General features: G+C 40.8%; 1 protein-coding gene across 4 annotated transcripts in view; it reads right to left on the bottom strand.

Moving 5' to 3' along the window:
• TTC28 (tetratricopeptide repeat domain 28) overlaps positions 1-19716 on the bottom strand; it is a 621832-nt gene that overhangs the window by 164431 nt on the left and 437685 nt on the right. For all 4 annotated transcript variants that reach the window (XM_078060812.1, XM_078060814.1, XM_078060813.1 and 1 more), the window contains one exon: positions 5544-6051. In XM_078060812.1, coding sequence (XP_077916938.1) covers positions 5544-6051 — 508 coding nt within the window. The remainder of the gene's footprint in view (positions 1-5543; positions 6052-19716) is intronic.

The following is a 19716-nucleotide window of genomic DNA, read 5'->3' as shown; positions in this document are numbered from 1 at the left end:
CTATGGATCTCTTGAGACTAAATGGATCAAGTTTTTTTAACCTACCTGGGCTGTGATTTTCTCATATGTAAAATTAATTAATACTCTTGACCTCATAGGTTTGTGGAGAGGATTAAATATGAAAGTGAATATAAATGTGGCACAGAGCAGCTCTCAATATGTACTTGTTAAATGAAAAACCATAAGCTCCATAGGGGCAGGGGCTACATTGGCTTTATTCATTAAAAGGTAGGCACTAATGTGTCTATCACATAGCTAATGTTCAATAAATATTTGTTGAACAAAAGAATGAACAATTAAATGAACAAATGAATTAATGAACACTAGTCCCATTTCCCTTTCTTTTTCAAATAAGCTACTTTCTAGATATGTCTTTGTGACTAAAAAGGAACGGTTATTTTTAAAATTTCAATTAGTTTCCATAGATGGATTATTAGATATTTGACCCCAGAATTTGGTGGGAAGGACTTCTTACCTCTCATATTTGACCCAATACTAGAAACAAAGCCAGCCCTGGCACTGTTGTATATGGCAAATGGCTTCTGAAATATGTTCACCTTTATATATATTCCAGGGGCATAGTGACAAACTAAGAGGTCCCCTTCATCAGGAAGGAAGGAAGGAAGGAAGGAAGGAAGGAAGGAAGGAAGGAAGGAAGGAAGGAAGGAAGGAAAAACTGAAACCAGCCATCCTAATGTTTCCCTTCTCACTTTCCTGACTGCATTTCACCCCACAGTAAGACAAGAGGCAAGTGTGCCTAGTTCCCAGTGAGTAAGAAGACCCATGATGATCACTGAGGACTTTAACTGAGGCTTTGTTCCAGTGACCTACTCTACAGTCTGAGATTTGACTCCAAATTGCCTAAATCAGAACCATAAAGAAGGCCACCAAAAAACCTGAGGCTACAGAAATACTGTCATGCAACTACAGTTGTTTTGAGCATAAAAGGAAAGATGGACATTTTCTAAGCCAAAATATACATTAACATTATTTTCACAAGACGCATGCTTAGAAAACAGCTAGAGTGTTCTTTGTTGTTCATAAGAAATCTGAAGAGTCTAAGTCATTTCTACTTGTTTTATTTTAAAACAAATAAAGGTGGATAATAAATATCAGTACATGCTGAACACCAAGGACAACGACTTCAAGTCACCTCTACCTTCTCCTCTCTAGCTCCACGAGTTCTATCCACTTTCCCCTCAAATGTGCACAGAGAGCTTCTATTGCCAACAAAACAAAACAAAGCAAAACCAAAACCTTCTTACCTTCTTAGTGATTCAAATGTCATTCCAAGGGCTTCTGTGACATAAGTGATAGGCCCTCCACATCCTGAAGCTCTCTTCTCCCCAGTCTCTACCTGGATCCCCTCCACCGTCTGTGATCTTGACTCAGTCTCCCTGGCTGGCTTTCTGCCCTTACCTTACAGATGTTATTGAGATGATGCCCTTTTGATACCTGTTTCCAGTACTATTTGCTCATGTTACATTCAGTAAGAGACATACATATTGGACATGTACAAAATCACACATCACATGCTTCCCCAAACTAGTTCTTCCACTCAGCCTTCATGTTTCTTTCCAAAGGCACTGCTGTTCCTCCAATCATCTGGGCACAACATCTTGGGATGAGCTTGCACTCATTCACTCTAACCATGTAAGCATTTACTGCATACCCACTATGTGGCAAGGGGTTCTACTGAGTGATGCAGAGACTACAGATAGAATGTCGTTCATACCTCCAATGAGCTCTAATCCAGTAGAGGTAACTATACAAGTATACAAATAACCAAAACTTATGATTGAATACAAACAGAATAAGAGAAATTTTAAAAGTGTTCCTAGGGCTCAGACGAGAGAAAAGCTTATCTTATTATCAGGAGAGGCTTCGAGTCGTGAACAGTATTGAGAATGATCCTAAAAAGATGGGTAAACTTTAGACAAGCAAGAGAGGGACACAAATGTTCTAAGTGGAAGAAATAGCTTGGGGAAATATAGTAAAGCCAGAAAGCATAGCCAATGTGGTGAGATTAGAGAAGATGGAAGAGCCCAGTTTTAGGAAAAGCAAACAGTATGTACAGAGGAGTAGTGGAATTAAGTAACGGAAATCATGACTGACCCCATTTCAAGGTGAGGACTCTGGCCATAATGTCATGTGCACTGTGTAGCATCTACTAGCTGCTGAGCAGTAAATGGACCTATAAAGTTGTAAGGTACTTACATTTTAAAGGAAGTGGTAAGATACTAGCTCAAAGTAGATTGTGAAAATTTAAGGAGAATATAATGTAATCCTAGAGCAACCACTAAAATATAATGCAAAGAAGTAGAGCTAAAAAGCAAGTAGACAAGTTAAAATAAAACCTATATGATTAAATTAACCCACAGATGGCAGGAAAGGAAGAATAGAAAACGAAATAAAAGGGAAAGACAGAAAACCAGCAGTAAAATGACAGACCTAAATACACCACCACCAATAATTACAATACATGTTAAATGGATGAAATTCTCTAATTAAAAGGCCATAATTGTCAAAATCAATAAAAAAGCAAAATGAACTAGATGTTATCTGCAGTTAACAAGCTAAATATAGGGGCGTCTGGGTGGCTCAGTCGTTAAGCGTCTGCCTTCGGCTCAGGTCATGATCCCAGCGTCCTGGGATCGAGACCCACATCAGGCTCCCTGCTCCGCGGGAAGCCTGCTTCTCCCTCTCCCACTCCCCCTGCTTGTGTTCCTGCTCCCTCTCCCTCTCTGTCAAATAAATAAATAAAATCTTAAAAAAAAAAAAAAGCTAAATATAAAGACACAGAGAGACAGAAAGTAAAGAGATGTGAAAACAAAGGACTATACAAACAGTAAGTATAAGAAGGTAGGAGTATAAAGTAGACTTCAAGACAAAAGATATGACCAATGACAAAAAAGAAACATTTCATAATGATAAAAGGACCAATCTGTCAGGAAGACAAAATCACAAATGAGTATGTGCCCAATGACAGAGTTTCAAAATTCATGAAACCATGTTTCACAGAGGTAAACAGAGTAACAGAGAAGTCCACAATAATAGTTGGAGATTTAACAGCCTCCTTCTTAGCAACTGACAAAACACAGAGACAAAAAAATCAAAACAGACAAAAAGGACTGGAACATTCAGCACCATCCACTACCTCGACTTGATATATGTAAAACATTACATCCAATGAAATCCTACAAAGTATGTTCTCTGACCACAGTGAAATTAAACTAGAATTTGATAACAATAATGTATCTAGGAAAATCCAAAATATTTAAAAATAAGTAACCCTTCTAGGAGTTAAAGACAAATCACGACGATCTTAGAAAATGTTTTTAAACTCAGTGAAGGTAAAAACATAATACACCAAAAATTATTGGATGCAGGTAAAGCAGTGTTTGGAGAAAATTTTGTATTTTCAAATGCTTGTATTAGAAAGAAGAAAGGTCTAAAATTAATGACCTGAGATTTGACTTTGAGAAGCTAGTAAGAGAACCCAAAGTAAGTAGCAAGAAGAAAATGATAAAAATGAGACTGGAAATAAGTGAAATAGAAATGAGACAAGCAATTAAAAAAAAATTAACAAAAGCAAAAATTGGTCTTTAAAAAGATCAAGAAAACTGATAAATCTCTATGTAGAATGATCCAGAAACAGGGGGTGGGGTGGTTTGCAGGTACAAAATACAAACTACCAATAACAAAATTGAAAGATGTCACTAGATATCCTATAAGCATTAAAAGGAAAATAAGAAAATACTATAAATAACTTTATGCCACTAAATTCAACACTTAGATGAAATGAGCAAAGTCTCCGGAAAATGCAACTTATCAAAACTGACACAAGATGATAAAGAAAATCTGAACGGTCCAATATGCATGGTCTTCTTCCCAGGTTCCAAGCCCTCCGATCTATCCTATGTGCCACTGTTTGACTTGTCTTCCTTAAATATCCGATCGATCTTCTTACTCCTATATTTCAAAACCTTCAGGAGTTTCTGCTAGCATATCTCTTGCCTGGTTTTCATACTAATTTGCCATCTTCTAGCACAGTCCTGAAGGGTACTCACGCCACCATCCCTCAGATACACCAACCCATTCTTTCAGATATCCCTCCCCATCAATGCCATCTCATTCCTGGCCAAATCTCACCTATTCTTCAAGGTCTAAATGGGTCTAGCCTCCTCCAAGAAGCTTTCCAGGCTAGTCCCAGCTCTCAGGGTCTCTCTTCTTGGAATTTCATGGCAACACCACATCACTAATACTGTCTTGCAGGGAGGCCACTATTGTCCTATGTATTAAGTCTCATTTTCCCAACTAAATTATAAGCTCTTTGAGGGCAAGGATTTTTTTTCTTAAATCTCTATCCCTTAGGGCAACTATTCCAGGATTCAGCACATAGTAATGATTCAATAAATACTTGTAATTTATTGAATGAATATATAATGCCAAGAGCTTATTTCTATGGTTCTTATCAGACTCTCTAGACTGTCATTCTGATCTCAATACCATCTTCAGAGATATCTCCAGGGATTTGCCAGACTTTTTCTAACAACTGTATTCATGAAACATCTGGTTACAATAAGCAGAGGGTAGAGGGGAGGGAGGAGTAGTGCTAAAATTATATAAATGGAGAAGGGGGTGCCTCAGTTTTGTAGGTCACATAAGAGAAGGGAGCTGAGTTATACATTCTGCTGCTACTAATATCCAAGAAGCATACACTAATACCAATGAGGTTACCTTCTCCTTATCCTCTCCCTGTCCTGAGTCCATGTGGACACAGAACAAACAATGGGGCTCAGGGATGAGTTCCGCTTCTACTTCCAAACACATCTGTTCCTTCCATTGTGTACCCACATCTGTTCAAGTAGAATCAAGATTAACAACATCTTCTAAAAAGTAGCCAGTGACCAATACTTATCATCTCTTACCATTACCTATAAATTCCCCCAAATTTATAAATGTCTTCATTGTAACCAAGTACTATCAAACAGTGACTGCAAATCTAGCTTATTTAAATAGATCTTCCAAAAAGGAATTTTGCCTTTATACCAAAACTAGCAGTGTCATTTGTGAATACACATACTTTTGAGGAAAAAGTACACTTCCTGTGGCATTCAAGTCACCAAGTAAAGAAATCCCTTTAAACAAAATTCTTCTCAAATTCCCTTCCATTGATGACTTCCTAGCAGCTTCTCTTTCATTTACACCAAACATAGCTTTTATATCCTCATTTCATTCCCTTTCTCTCTAATTAGATAAATCTGGTTGCTCTTCTCTCTAAACAGATTACAAGGTTGGGGTGTTCTGTTTTTCCAGTAGTTCAGAATCCTAATCCTTGCAGCACTGTGATGGCAGAAGGATCATGTGATTTAGAGCAAGCAGGCTCCAAGGAAATCTGTCTGAAGGAAACATACAACACACACAATGCAGAGATGCTTTTGAATACAAACACACAGATTCCTGTAAAAGACAGTGGGCTCCCTCGGCTATTTCTGGCCCAGGGCACTGACCCTGAGTCTTGTAAGCCATCCTGTCCTTACCCAGGTTGGAGGATGCTCGTCCCTCCGCGGCCCGGTCCTTGAGACCCTCAGCGATGCCCAGCTGCTGCTCGTGGTACTGTTTAGCCCGCTCCAGATCCTGCATGCACCTGGCAGCGTGGCCCAGGCCAGCGTAGGCCCGCATCTCAATGGCCTTCTCTGTTAGCTCCTGCGCCAGCTCCAGCACGTAGTTGTGGTAAGACATAGCCTTGTCAAAGTTCCTCCTGTAGTGATAGGCACTGCCCAGGTTGCTGTAGGCCCGGGCCTCTTCTCGCTTGTTCCCCAGACCCTTGGCTATCTTCAGATGCTGCTCGTGGCACTGCACAGCATTCTCAAAGTCACCCATGGCAATGTACACAGCTCCCATGTTGCCCAGTTCTCGTGCCTCAGAAAGCTCGTCTTTGGATTGCTTGGCAAGAAGAACACACTGTTTGTGACTGGCCAGTGCATTGGGGTAGTCTCCAATGGCTGTGTACACGTGGCCCAGACTGCTCAGGGCTGATGAAGCTGCCTGGGGAGAAAGGATAAGGCAGAGAAACGAAAGCGCATCAGAAAATGGCTTTGGCTTTGCCTGTAACCATCCAACTCAGCGCCTAATGGTGTTTCTATCAGTGGTTCGCAGACCTGTGCAGAACGGAAAAAGAGCCCATCCAAACAGCAAGTTCCTAATAAAAAGACAATGGTAATTTAATCAGTAACTTTCAATACCTAATCTCGTAGAAATAGGCTGTGTTCCATATAACCTTCATTTTAGTTTAAAGACTTGTTGACATTTCTAGTATCATGCTATATCTCCGTTAATAGCCATTAACCTCTGTAGTATAAGAAAATGTTGAAGAAAACCAGAATTAATTACTACATATAACAGAGCATAGGAAATTCATGAGAAATCCACGTTCGGTCTTTGCACTCCGGGGCATTTCTCTAGGCGTGTTTTCTCCCAAAGTAAATGGATAGATTAATGGTAATGGAGATGTTTAGAATGATGATTGGTAATTTTGTGACTCAGGACGCTGACTGGGTCAGTTTTGTGACTGCTGGGTCCTGTTCTCTTATCTGTGTTCCCTCAATGTGACTTCATCAGTGCTGATTACAGTGGAGGGTTTAGATTTGGATAAACCCCAGAGGAAAACAAGGGTTGGTTCCAATCTACACCTCTTCTGAATGGGGTGATCCCACTGGGCCTCACCACCTGTTTTCAGGCCCATTTGGCTCTTCAGCCTTTTTTTTTTTTTTTTTTAAGATTTTATTTACTTGAGAGAGAGAGTGTGCGCACACACAAGCAGCGGGAGGGGCGGAGAGGGAAGCAGACTCCCCACTGAGCAGGGAGCCCAATGTGGGGCTCATGACCTGAGCAGAAGGTAGATGTTTAACTGACTGAGCCACCCAGGCTCTTCCAGCTTTACTCCTCTTGCCTAGAGGCTCTTCTGACCCTGGCCTCTGTGCAGAGAGAAGTACTGTCTTCCTAGTCCCCTCACAATGCTTGCCATGCATACAGTTCTTATGTAAAGAAAAGTATGTGAGCCCTTTTTGTCGTAAAGGTTTTAATGAAAAGGACTGTATGTTGGTATAGTGAATCAAACAGGGACACCAAAATTAACAAAAGACTTACATGGGTTCTGGAATCTTCCACAAGTGCATTTAGTCTTAGATTCTAGTCTAGTTTCTAACTCCTTTGCAGAGACATAAAAGGGACGCTACCCTCGGCTTTTTCTAACCTCCTTTTGTGTTTTGTTTTGTTAATTAAGTTTTTATTCAAATTCCAGTTAGTTAACATACAGTGTAATATTAGTTTCAGGTGTAGAATTTAGTGATTCTACACTTCCATACAACAGCAGGTGCTCATCACAAGTCTCCATCACCTGTTTAACCCATCCCCCACCCACCTTTTGATTCTACAAGTTGCAGGCTTCCCTACCCTTTCCAACCTTCACACTGCGCCTACAGCTCTAGCCATGTATCCCCTTTTCTTCACGATGATCCCTCTTCCCAACATGAGCATGTGATCCTGGCAGAACAAAGGGTGTGCTCTGTCACAGGTAGGCAAGTGATTTTCACAAGGGCCTCCAGGCTGGGGAATAACAATGAGGGAAGGCTGTCCCACCTGGGGTAAGGGCATTTCTTTATGAGATGTGTTCTATGTCTGTGCACTTCAGAACACTTTTATTAATATTTTATAGATGTGAGTGATTTACTACCCTATTTCTTTGCCTGCGAAATAGCAGTTCTTGATCAAAATAACTGAAACACTGACCATCTTTATGATGTTTTGCAACTTGTGTATTTGCAAAGGGCTCCATATCATTTTAATTTGCATTTTTTTGAAAGATTTTATTTATTAATTTGAGAGAGAGAGCGCACACAGGTGGGGGAGGGGTGGGGGGGAGAAGCAGGCTCCCCGCTGAGCGGGGAGCCCAACTCGAGGCTTGATCCCAGGCACCGAGATCATAACGTGAACTGAAGGCAGCTGCTTAACCGAATGAGCCACCCAGGTGCCCTGCCCACCCCCTTTTGAAAAGTAGGCTTCATGCCCAGCATGGAGCCCAGTGCAGGGCTTGAACTCACGACCCTGAGATCGAGACTTGAGCCGTGATCAAGAGTCTGACGCTTAACTGACTGAACCACACAGGCGCCCCTTAAGTTGCTTCTATCATTTCACAGACGTTTCAACAAAAAGATTTAGGACGACAGAAAAGAAATAAATACTTAGAAATTTACTTTTTTGTTTTTTCTGAGTAGAGAAGAGCAGAAACGAGTCCATAAAAGTCAGAGTGCTGCATCAGTGTGACTGTGGCAGAAGCAACAATGATGTCATCAAAGAGCACGCCACTTGGACATGTACTGGTCTCCGGTTCCCACTTCAGGAGCCTCTCTGGGACCAGAGGTTAGAACTGCACATCAGCACATCGTACACAAGCCTTTCTCCGGCTCACAATTCCCCTCCCCCTCCCCAACAATCTCCTTTTCCCAGAGAACCCGCCTCTTTCCCCTACTTCTATAACTGGCCCTCCCACCTTCCGCTCTGGGGTTCTCCACCCACGCCTGGCTAAGTAGCAGGACACAAACCCCACCCACAAATCTTTGTTGCACACAGATCTCTCACCACGGAGCTAGCGTTAACTTAGAATCAGACACACTTGATTCAATACTGCACTGCCCTTTACCCGCTCTGGGGCCTTTAGAAACTTAACTTCCCTGTGCCTTGCTTTTCCAGACAGACATTTCTAGGTCCCAGTAGTGCACCAGGAATTGAGTGTTTTCAAACTCCAGCCATGAGCCTCTGTCAAATGTATAAACCATAAATAATTCACTAGATAATTTCAAACCGTGGATCTGGTTGGAGGCAATGAGCCCTTGAACACTGCAGGGGATGGATTTATAAGGCCTGGGGCAGGCACAGCACCCCAGGCGTCACTGTTCTTAGGGACTTCTGGTTTATGGCAACTCCAAACGACAGCCATGGGATCTTCTGCTTCGGTTCTTCATTTCTCTAAATGCCAGGGAGACACAGGAACTCAATTGCTGCAGTTCTCTGAACATAAGGAAAGGGAGTGCTGGGGCATTTCCCCTCTGGGGTGTGGGAAAAAAGAGGGAAGGACTACTGTATTCGCTGTTCCCTGGCACCCTCCAGTTACTAGACAGTGCTGTCTCACTGCGACTCTTCATGGCAGGTGTCCTGGAAACCAGCATCTCTAGACAACAGAATTTATGAAGCACACATCATAGCCTCTGAAGTTAGAGAGGCAGCTCTACATTAGAGATGTAATATAAGAATGGAACAGGATTTAGAGTCAGAAGCCTTGGCTGTATAGCCCTGATAAGTCACTCCACTTCTTCACCCGTGTTTCCTTTATATGTAAATTGTACTGATAAAGACAGCACACACACTTCCCAGGGCGAGGATGGGATCAGATGAAGCAGTGCATCTGCGTGTCCTGCATAAACCATCAGGTTCTCAGGAATTGCATCTCTGAGGTGTGGATGGATGTCTTATGACTGCAAGCTGGCTGGGCTAAGCTCTGTTACCTAGCAGAAGCTAGTAATGGCAACTGAACCCATCAGTCACTATGACCAAACGACTATATTCCTATCAGCTGCCACAGGAAATGAAGTCCAGTGTTTTACAGCCCTTGGGCAAATAACATGTGATGATATTTATCAGCTAAGTGAATTACAAATTAATCACTTGTCTTTGTTCCTGTTCCTGTAGAATAAGCTTAGATCTGAAACATGGTTTCAGGCTGTTAACGAGAATCTGAAGACCCACTATCTATGGGGAATCACAGGCCCCACCTCAAGCAGATGCTACATTTGCCACTAAGGTTCACTGCTGCCTTTGTATATTAATCTCTTTGAGATTTTTGTGCTAGAATAGCAGCAGCTGCTTCCCACAGTGGAAACATTTTGGAACATCTGTATTTGAATACTAAAACGCACACACGAACAGTTATGCTAACAAACTATCTGGTTGGGATAAGACAATACTTTTCTCTTTTTACAGGATATAAATTACTCCGGTTCTTGCCAAAGCATGATATCCAGCTGCAGACTTAGCACACAGGAGTCATCACCCTTTGCTCTGTGACCTGAATCTTTGCAGAAGAACTGCATCTGACAAGTCAGCTTCATGCAACTAAAGAAGGAAATTTGCCCATACCTTTCCAAATCACCTTTAAGGACTTTTAGTTTGAGACATAAAATAGAGAAAGTTTAAATTACCCAAACTATAACCACATTGATAACACTACCATTAATGATTAAAGATATAAACATGTTTTCCTTCACATCTAGCATGTTCCCTCCCCCCACTGTATGTATTTTTCATAAGGGTATATTTTGTGGGGGGACTAACTCCACATGCAGAGAATATTCAATATAACTGCTGGTTGACTAATTGCGGATAGTTTTTTTAAAAGGGAAATATACCAGCTAGTACCAGAAGTATGGTTTTTCTTCTAAATCCACATGCACCTTGTATTCCCTGCCAGTTCAGTGCCCACAAACCCAAGGTCCTGGGTTCACCACTTACAACCCAAGAGGCAGAGGGATGTAGAAGAACAGGGACAGAATCTCAAATCAGGCATGCAGAGGTTCAATGACAAACTGTGATACTGCACAAGTTATGTGACGTCTTTGAGCCTCAGTTTCCTCATCTATAAAATGGGACTATTAATACCTTCCAGTGTGGTGAGTACTAAATAAAAATTTTAAAGATGTAGAAAATGACCAGAAGGGATGCCTGGGTGGCTTAGTCGGTTAAGCGTCTGCCTCCGGCTCAGGTCATGATCCCACGGTCCTGGGATGGAGCCCTGCATCCAACTTCCTGCTCAGCAGAGGGTCTGCTTCTCCCTCTGCTTGCTACTCCCCATGCTTGTGCTCTCTCTCTCTGACAAATAAATAAATAAAATCTTTTTTTAAAAAAGAAAATGACCAGAAAATAGAACAAGAGGTTGTCACCAGAACTAAAAAGACAATACAAAAGGCTTGCCCCATTGATGGTAGGATATGTAATTATCTTCCTATACTGAAGCATATTACTCATAGTATTCTTCTGCAAATGTAGGCGTAAGAAAATTCACCCTTTACCCAGGAGCAGTCTAGAATTATTGGAATATGCAACACCTAATGTTGGGAAAAGCACTTGACTTCAAGTGGTCAAAGCTTACACGGACATTGGAGTGTTTTGGGTCTGTTAGTTGGTTTGTTGGTTTGTTCATTTGTTCATTCATTCATGAAAAATCTCTAGACTGACACAAACATAGCCAACTAATTTTTGACAAAGAAGCAAAGGTAATTCAATGCAGAAAGGACAGTCTTTTCAATAAAGGGTGCTGGAACAACTGGACATCCACATGCAAAAAAGTGAATCTAGACTCAGACTTTACATCTTTCACACAAGTTGACTTGAAATACATCACAGACCTAAATGTAAAACACAGAACTATAAAACTCCTAGAAGATAACAGAAGAGAAAATCTATGGGACGTAGCGCTTGGCAATGAGTTTTTAGATATAAGACTAAAGGCATGACCCATAAAAAAACTGGTAAGTTGGACTTTATTTAAATTAAAAACTGCTCTGCAAAAGACACTATTAAAAGAATGAAAAGACAAGCCATAGGCTGGGAGAAAATATTTGCAAAACACATATCTGATAAAAAACTTGTATCTAAAACATGAAAAAAAAAAAAACCTTAAAGCTCGGGGCGCCTGGGTGGCTCAGTCGTTAAGCGTCTGCCTTCGGCTCAGGTCATGATCCTAGGGTCCTGGGATCGAGCCCCGCATCGGCTCCCTGCTCGGCGGGAAGCCTGCTTCTCCCTCTCCCACTCCCCCTGCTTGTGTTCCCTCTCTCGCTGTGTCTCTCTCTGTCAAATAAATAAAATCTTTAAAAAAAAAAAAAAAAAAAAAACCTTAAAGCTCAACAATAAAAAAAAAACCCTAATTTTATTTTTTTAATTTTTTTTAAAGATTGTATTTATTTATTTGACAGAGAGAAAGAGACAGAGAGGGAACACAAGCAGGGGGAGTGGGAGAGGGAGAAGCAGGCATCCCGCGGAGCAGGGAGCCCGATACGGGGCTCGATCCCAGGACCCTGGGATCATGACCTTAGCCGAAGGCAGACGCTTAACTGACTGAGCCACCCAGGTTCCCCAGCCCAATTTTAAAATGGGCAAAAGATGTGAGCAGACACCTTACCAGAGAAAATATGCTGATGGTAAATAAGCATATGAAAAGATGCTTCACATCATATGTCATCAGGGAATTGAAAATTAAAACAATGAGATAGCACTATACACCTATTAGAATAACTAAAATCCAAAAAACTGACAACACCAAATGCTGGTGAGGATGTGGAGCAACAGAAACTCTCATTTCTTTGTTGGTGGGGATACACACAGTGACAGCCACTTTGGAAGACAGATGGGCAGTTTCCTACAAAACTAAACATATTCTTATCATATGATTCAGCAATCATGCTCCCATGTATTTACCCTAATGAAATTAAAACCTATGTCTACACAAAAACCTGCACATGAATTCATAATTGCTAAAACTGGAAGCAACCAAGATGTCTTCCAATAGGTGAATGCCTAAACCCTGGTACATTCTTACAGTGGAATATTATTCAGTGCTGAAAAGAAATGATGGAGCCACAAAGAGACATACAGAAATGCTTAATTGTACATTGCCAATGAAAGAAGCCAGTCTGAAAAAGCTACATAATGTATGATCCCAACTATTGTCATTTTATAAAAGGTAAAACTACAGAGAAAGCAAAAAAGTCAGTGGTTGCAGGGAAAGGGTAAATAAGTGGAGTACAGGGGATTCTTAGGACAGTGAAACTATTCTGCATGATACCTAAATGGTGGACACATGACATCATGCATTTGTCAAAACCCATGGGTTGCACATGACAGTGAACCCTAATGTAAACTATGTAAACTATGAATTTCAGCTAATAACAGTATATCAATATTGGTTTGTCAATTGTAACAAATGTATCACACTAACACAAAATGTTAATAGTGAGGGAAACTAAGTGGAGAAGGAAAGAGGGCGTGTGGCATCTCTCTGTACTATCTGCTCAATTTTCTGTAAATCTAAACCTGCTCTTAAAAAATGCAGTCTATCAATTAAAAAAATAAATAAATTGGAGTTTTCCTCATTTGAGGAGTAGGTAATTCTTGGAAATGGGAACAGCATGAGCAAAGCATGAAGGATGATGAGAAGCCATTCAGACCTGGGAACAGGGGTAGTGGCTAGAGGGAGTCTGAAAGGTAGGTTTGGATAAGTTCTGCTTGTCCATCAATTTGTAAAATCTAAAGCATTTTCCATGTTTGTTGTTTCATTTGATCCCTATAACAATACTTTACGTGTGTTATTATTTTTATATACATTTGTGAGATAAAACTAGACTCCAAGTGATAAAGTGCCATGTCTGAAAGTACACGCAAAGCCAGGTTCACATTCACATACGTCAGACCCCAGCTCTCCTGCTCATTTGACTACACAGAGTTTAGCCTCTGTTGAGGGAGTTACGGCTGCCCAGGGGGCAATAAGGGTCACAGGTTTAAGCAGGGGGCTGACAGGATCAGATCTGTACTTGCATGTATTTCCACGAAATAGATGAAAAGAAGGGAGATCATCATGAGGGCAGAATTCGAGAGATAAGTGATACCATAAGACGAAACAACATTAGAATAATTGGGATCCCAGAAGAAGAAGAAGAAAGAGAGAGAGGGGCAGAAGGTATAATGGAGACCAAATTATAGCAGAGAACTTCCCTAATGTGGGGAAGGAAACAGGCATCAAAATCCAGGAAGCACAGAGAACCCCTCTCAAAATCAATAAAAATAGGTCAACACCCCGACATCTAATAGTAAAACTTACGAGTCTCAGAGACAAAGAGAAAATCCTGAAAGCAGCTCGGGAGAAGAGATATGTAACCTACAATGGTAGAAACATTAGATTGGCAACAGACCTATCCACAGAGACCTGGCAGGCCAGAAAGGACTGGCAGGATATATTCAGAGCACTAAATGAGAAAAATATGCAGCCAAGAATACTATCTCCAGCTAGGCTGTCATTGAAAATTGAAGGAGAGATAAAAAGCTTCCAGGACAAACAAAAACTAAAGGAATTTGCAAACACGAAACCAGCCCTACAAGAAATCTTGAAAGGGGTCCTCTAAGCAAAGAGAGAGCCTAAAAGCAACACAGACCAGAAAGGAACACAGACAATATACAGTAACAGTCACCTTACAGGCAATACAATGGCACTAAATTCCTATCTTTCAATAGTTACCCTGAATGTAAATGGATTAAATGCCCCAATCAAAAGACACAGGCTATCAGATTGGATTAAAAAACAAGACCCACCGATATGCTGTCTGCAAGAGACTCATTTTAGAACCAAAGACACCCCCAGATTTAAAGTGAGGGGGTGGAAAACCATTTACCATGCTAATGGACACCAAAAGAAAGCTGGGGTGGCAATCCTTATATCAGACAAATTAGATTTTAAACCAAAGACTGTAATAAGAGATGAGGAAGGACACTATATCCTACTTAAAGGGTCTATCCAACAAGAAGATCTAACAATTGTAAATATCTATGCCCCTAACATGGGAGCAGCCAATTATATAAGGCAATTAATAACAAAAGCAAAGAAACACATCGACAACAATACAATAATAGTGGGGGACTTTAACACCCCCCTCACTGAAATGGACAGATCATCTAAGCAAAAGATCAACAAGGAAATAAAGACTTTAAATGACACACTGGACCAAATGGACTTCACACATATTCAGAACATTCCAACCCAAAGCAACGGAATACACATTCTTCTCTAGTGCCCATGGAACATTCTCCAGAATCGATCACATCCTAGGTCATAAATCAGGTCTCAACCAGTACCAAAAGATTGGGATCATTCCCTGCCTATTTTCAGACCACAATGCTTTGAAACTAGAACTCAATCACAAGAGGAAAGTCGGAAAGAACTCAAATACATGGAGGCTAAAGAGCATCCTACTGAAGAATGAATGGGTCAACCAGGAAATTAAAAAAGAATTAAAAAAATTCATGGAAACCAATGAAAATGAAAACACAACTGTTCAAAATCTTTGGGATGCAGCAAAGGCAGTCCTAAGAGGAAAGTATATAGCAATACAAGCCTTTCTCAAGAAACAAGAAGGGTCTCAAGTACACAACCTAACCCTACACCTAAAGGAGCTGGAGAAAGAACAGCAAATAAAGCCTAAACCCAGCAGGAGAAGAGAAATAATAAAGATCAGAGCAGAAATCAATGAAATAGAAACTAAAAGAACAGTAGAACAGATCAACGAAACAAGGAACTGGTTCTTTGAAAGAATTAACAAGATTGATAAACCCCTGGCCGGACTTATCAAAAAGAAAAGAGAAATGACCCAAATCAACAAAATCATGAATGAAAGAGGAGAGATCACAACCAACACCAAAGAAATACAAACAATTGTAAGAACATATTATGAGCAACTCTATGCCAGCAAATTAGATAACCGGGAAGAAATGGATACATTCCTAGAGATGTATCAACTACCAAAACTGAACCAGGAAGAAATAGAAAACCTGAACAGACCTATAACCACTAAGGAAATTGAAGCAGTCATCAAAAATCTCCCAACAAACAAAAGCCCAGGGCCAGATGGCTTCCCAGGGGAATTCTACCAAACATTTAAAGAAGAATTAATACCTATTCTTCTGAAACTGTTCCAAAAAATAGAAATGGAACGAAAACTTCCAAACTCATTTTATGAGGCCAGCATTACCTTGATCCCAAAACCAGACAAAGACCCCATCCAAAAGGAGAATTACAGACCAATATCCCTGATGAACATGGATGCAAAAATTCTCACCAAAATACTAGCCAATAGGATCCAACAGTACATTAAAAGGATTATTCACCACGACCAAGTCGGATTTATCCCTGGGCTGCAAGGTTGGTTCAACATCCGCAAATCAATCAACGTGATACAATACATTAACAAAAGAAAGAACAAGAATCATATGATCCTCTCAATAGATGCAGAAAAAGCATTTGACAAAGTACAGCATCCTTTCTTGATCAAAACTCTTCAGAGTATAGGCATAGAGGGTACATACCTCAATATCATAAAAGCCATCTATGAAAAACCTACAGCGAATATCATTCTCAATGGGGAAAAACTGAGAGCTTTCCCCCTAAGGTCAGGAATGCGGCAGGGATGTCCACTATCACCACTGCTATTCAACATAGTATTGGAAGTCCTAGCCACAGCAATCAGACAACAAAAAGAAATCAAAGGCATCCAAATCGGCAAAGAAGAAGTCAAACTCTCACTCTTTGCAGATGATATGATACTTTATGTGGAAAATCCCAAAGACTCCACCCCAAAACTGCTAGAACTCATACAGGAATTCAGTGAAGTGGCAGGATATAAAATCAATGCACAGAAGTCAGTGGCATTCCTATACACCAGCAACAAGTCAGAAGAAAGAGAAATTAAGGAGTCGATCCCATTTACAATTGCACCCAAAACCATTAGATACCTAGGAATAAATCTAACCAAAGAGGCAAAGGATCTGTACTCAGGAAACTATAAAATACTCATGAAAGAAATTGAGGAAGACACAAAGAAATGGAAAAACGTTCCATGCTCATGGATTGGAAGAACAAATATTGTGAAGATGTCCATGCTACCTAGAGCAATCTACACATTCAATGCAATCCCCATCAAAATACCATCCACTTTTTTCAAAGAAATGGAACAAATAATCCTAAAATTTGTATGGAACCAGAAAAGACCCCGAATAGCCAGAGGAATGTTGAAAAAGAAAAGCAAAGCTGGCGGCATCACAATTCCGGACTTCCAGCTCTATTACAAAGCTGTCATCATCAAGACAGTATGGTACTGGCACAAAAACAGACACATAGATCAATGGAACAGAACAGAGAGCCCAGAAATGGACCCTCAACTCTATGGTCAACTAATCTTTGACAAAGCAGGAAAGAATGTCCAATGGAAAAAAGACAGTCTCTTCAACAAATGGTGTTGGGAAAATTGGATAGCCACATGCAGAACAATGAAACTGGACCATTTCCTTACACCACACACAAAAATAGACTCAAAATGCTTGAAAGACCTCAATGTGAGACAGGAGTCCATCAAAATCCTAAAGGAGAACACAGGCAGCACCCTCTTCGACCTCAGCCACAGCAACTTTTTCCTAGAAACATCGCCAAAGGCAAGGGAAGCAAGGGCAAAAATGAACTATTGGGACTTCATCAAGATAAAAAGCTTTTGCAAAGCAAAGGAAACAGTCGACAAAACCAAAAGACAACCGACAGAATGGGAGAAGATATTTGCAAATGACATATCAGATAAAGGGCTAGTATCCAAAATCTATAAAGAACTCATCAAACTCAACACCCAAAGAACAAAGAATCCAATCAAGAAATGGGCAGAAGACATGAACAGACATTTTTCCAAAGAAGACATCCAAATGGCCAACAGACACATGAAAAAGTGCTCAATATCGCTCGGCATCAGGGAAATCCAAATCAAAACCTCAATGAGATACCACCTCACACCAGTCAGAATGGCTAAAATTAACAAGTCAGGAAATGACAGATGTTGGCGGGGATGTGGAGAGAGGGGAACCCTCCTACACTGTTGGTGGGAATGCAAGCTGGTGCAGCCACTCTGGAAAACAGTATGGAGGTTCCTCAAAAAGTTGAAAATAGAGCTACCATATGATCCAGCAATTGCACTACTGGGTATTTACCCCAAAGATACAAAAGTAGGGATCCGAAAGGGTACATGCACCCCGATGTGTATAGCAGCAATGTCCACAATAGCCAAACTGTGGAAAGAGCCAAGATGTCCATTGACAGATGAATGGATAAAGAAGATGTGGTATATATATACAATGGAATATTATGCAGCCATCAAAAGGAATGACATCTTGCCATTTGCAACGACGTGGATGGAACTGGAAGGTATTATGCTGAGCGAAATAAGTCAAACAGAGAAAGACATGTATCATATGACCTCACTGATATGAGGAATTCTTAATCTCAGGAAACAAACTGAGGGTTGCTGGAGTGGGGGGTGGGATGGGAGGGATGGGGTGACTGGGTGATGGACACTGGGGAGGGTATGTGCTCTGGTAAGCGCTGTGAATTGTGCAAGACTGTTGAATCTCAGATCTGTACCTCTGAAACAAATAATGCAATATATGTTAAGAAAAAAAAAAAGAAGAAGAAGGTAGCAGGAGGGGAAGAATGAAGGGGGGGAAATCGGAGGGGTAGACGAACCATGAGAGATGATGGACTCCGAAAAACAAACTGAGGGTTCTAGAGGGGAGGGGGGTGGGAGGATGGGTTAGCCTGGTGATGGGTATTGAGGAGGGCACGTTCTGCATGGAGCACTGGGTGTTATGTACAAACAATGAATCATGGAACACTACATCTAAAACTAATGATGTAATGTATGGGGATTAACATAACAATAAAAAAATTTAAAAAAAAAAAGAAAAGAAGGGAGATCAGTAGTACCAACAACAACACAATGCCTAACTAAAATAATGACTAGTTAGAATACAACAAGATCTATTTTAAGCACTAATGATATTTAATGTCATCTTTGGGGCTCTTCACGACTATTCTAGCTTCTCTCCTTCCAAGTAAGTAAGACTGCACATTCCTGACTGCATGAAGTCAGGTGTGAGTGGCAATGTGACCTTCTTTGGCCAATAAATGTAATCACAACCAGGTGATGTGTGAGGAACCAGGGCATGCTTCACCACTTCTCTCTTCTCTTTGCCGCACACTGTTTTACCAGAATTCAACTTCAAGCGACAATCTTGGCAATATGGCACAGAGCCCCGGCTGACCCGTAATGAATATACAGTGGGCATGAGTAATAAATCTTTGTGGCTTTTTTTTTTTTTAAAGATTTTTTATTTATTTGAGAGAGAGAGAGAGCACATGAGAGGGCGGAGGGTCAGAGGGAGAAGCAGACTCCCTGCTGAGCAGGGAGCCCGATGCGGGACTCGATCCAGGGACTCCAGGATCATGACCTGAGCCGAAGGCAGTCGCTTAACCAACTGAGCCACCCAGGCGCCCCAATCTTTGTGGTTTTAAGCCACTGAGATTTTGGGGATTTAGTGTCATTGCAGCATAACCTGGACTAGCCTTATCAACACACTACTCAGCATAAATTACTAATTTTCATGCTCCAGTCATCATAGTTATAGTTAACACTACCTAGTCATTCAATTATTTAAATTACCATGTTTCTGGATGATTAAATTTTAGGCATTTACCAATTACCATAGGCTTATGGATGATGAAATTTTAGACATTTTTATAGAAAAACTAAATTTGAGAAGAATTAGGTACTAAAATCAGTACTTAGCTATTCCTTTAAAAGCTTCCATAACCCAGGGCGCCTGGGTGGCTCAGTTGGTTAAGTGACTGCCTTCAGCTCAGGTCATGATCCTGGAGTCCCGGGATCGAGTCCCGCATCGGGCTCCTTGCTTGGCGGGGAGTCTGCTTCTCCCTCTGCCCTTCCCCAGTCTCATGCTCTCTCTCTAATAAATAAATAAATAAATCTTAAAAAAAAAAAAAAAAAAAAAGCTTCCATAACCCAG

The sequence above is a fragment of the Halichoerus grypus genome, chromosome 13, assembly GCF_964656455.1.
Source record: "Halichoerus grypus chromosome 13, mHalGry1.hap1.1, whole genome shotgun sequence".
Lineage (NCBI taxonomy): Eukaryota > Metazoa > Chordata > Mammalia > Carnivora > Phocidae > Halichoerus > Halichoerus grypus.
This window is presented reverse-complemented; position numbering and strand designations above follow the sequence as displayed.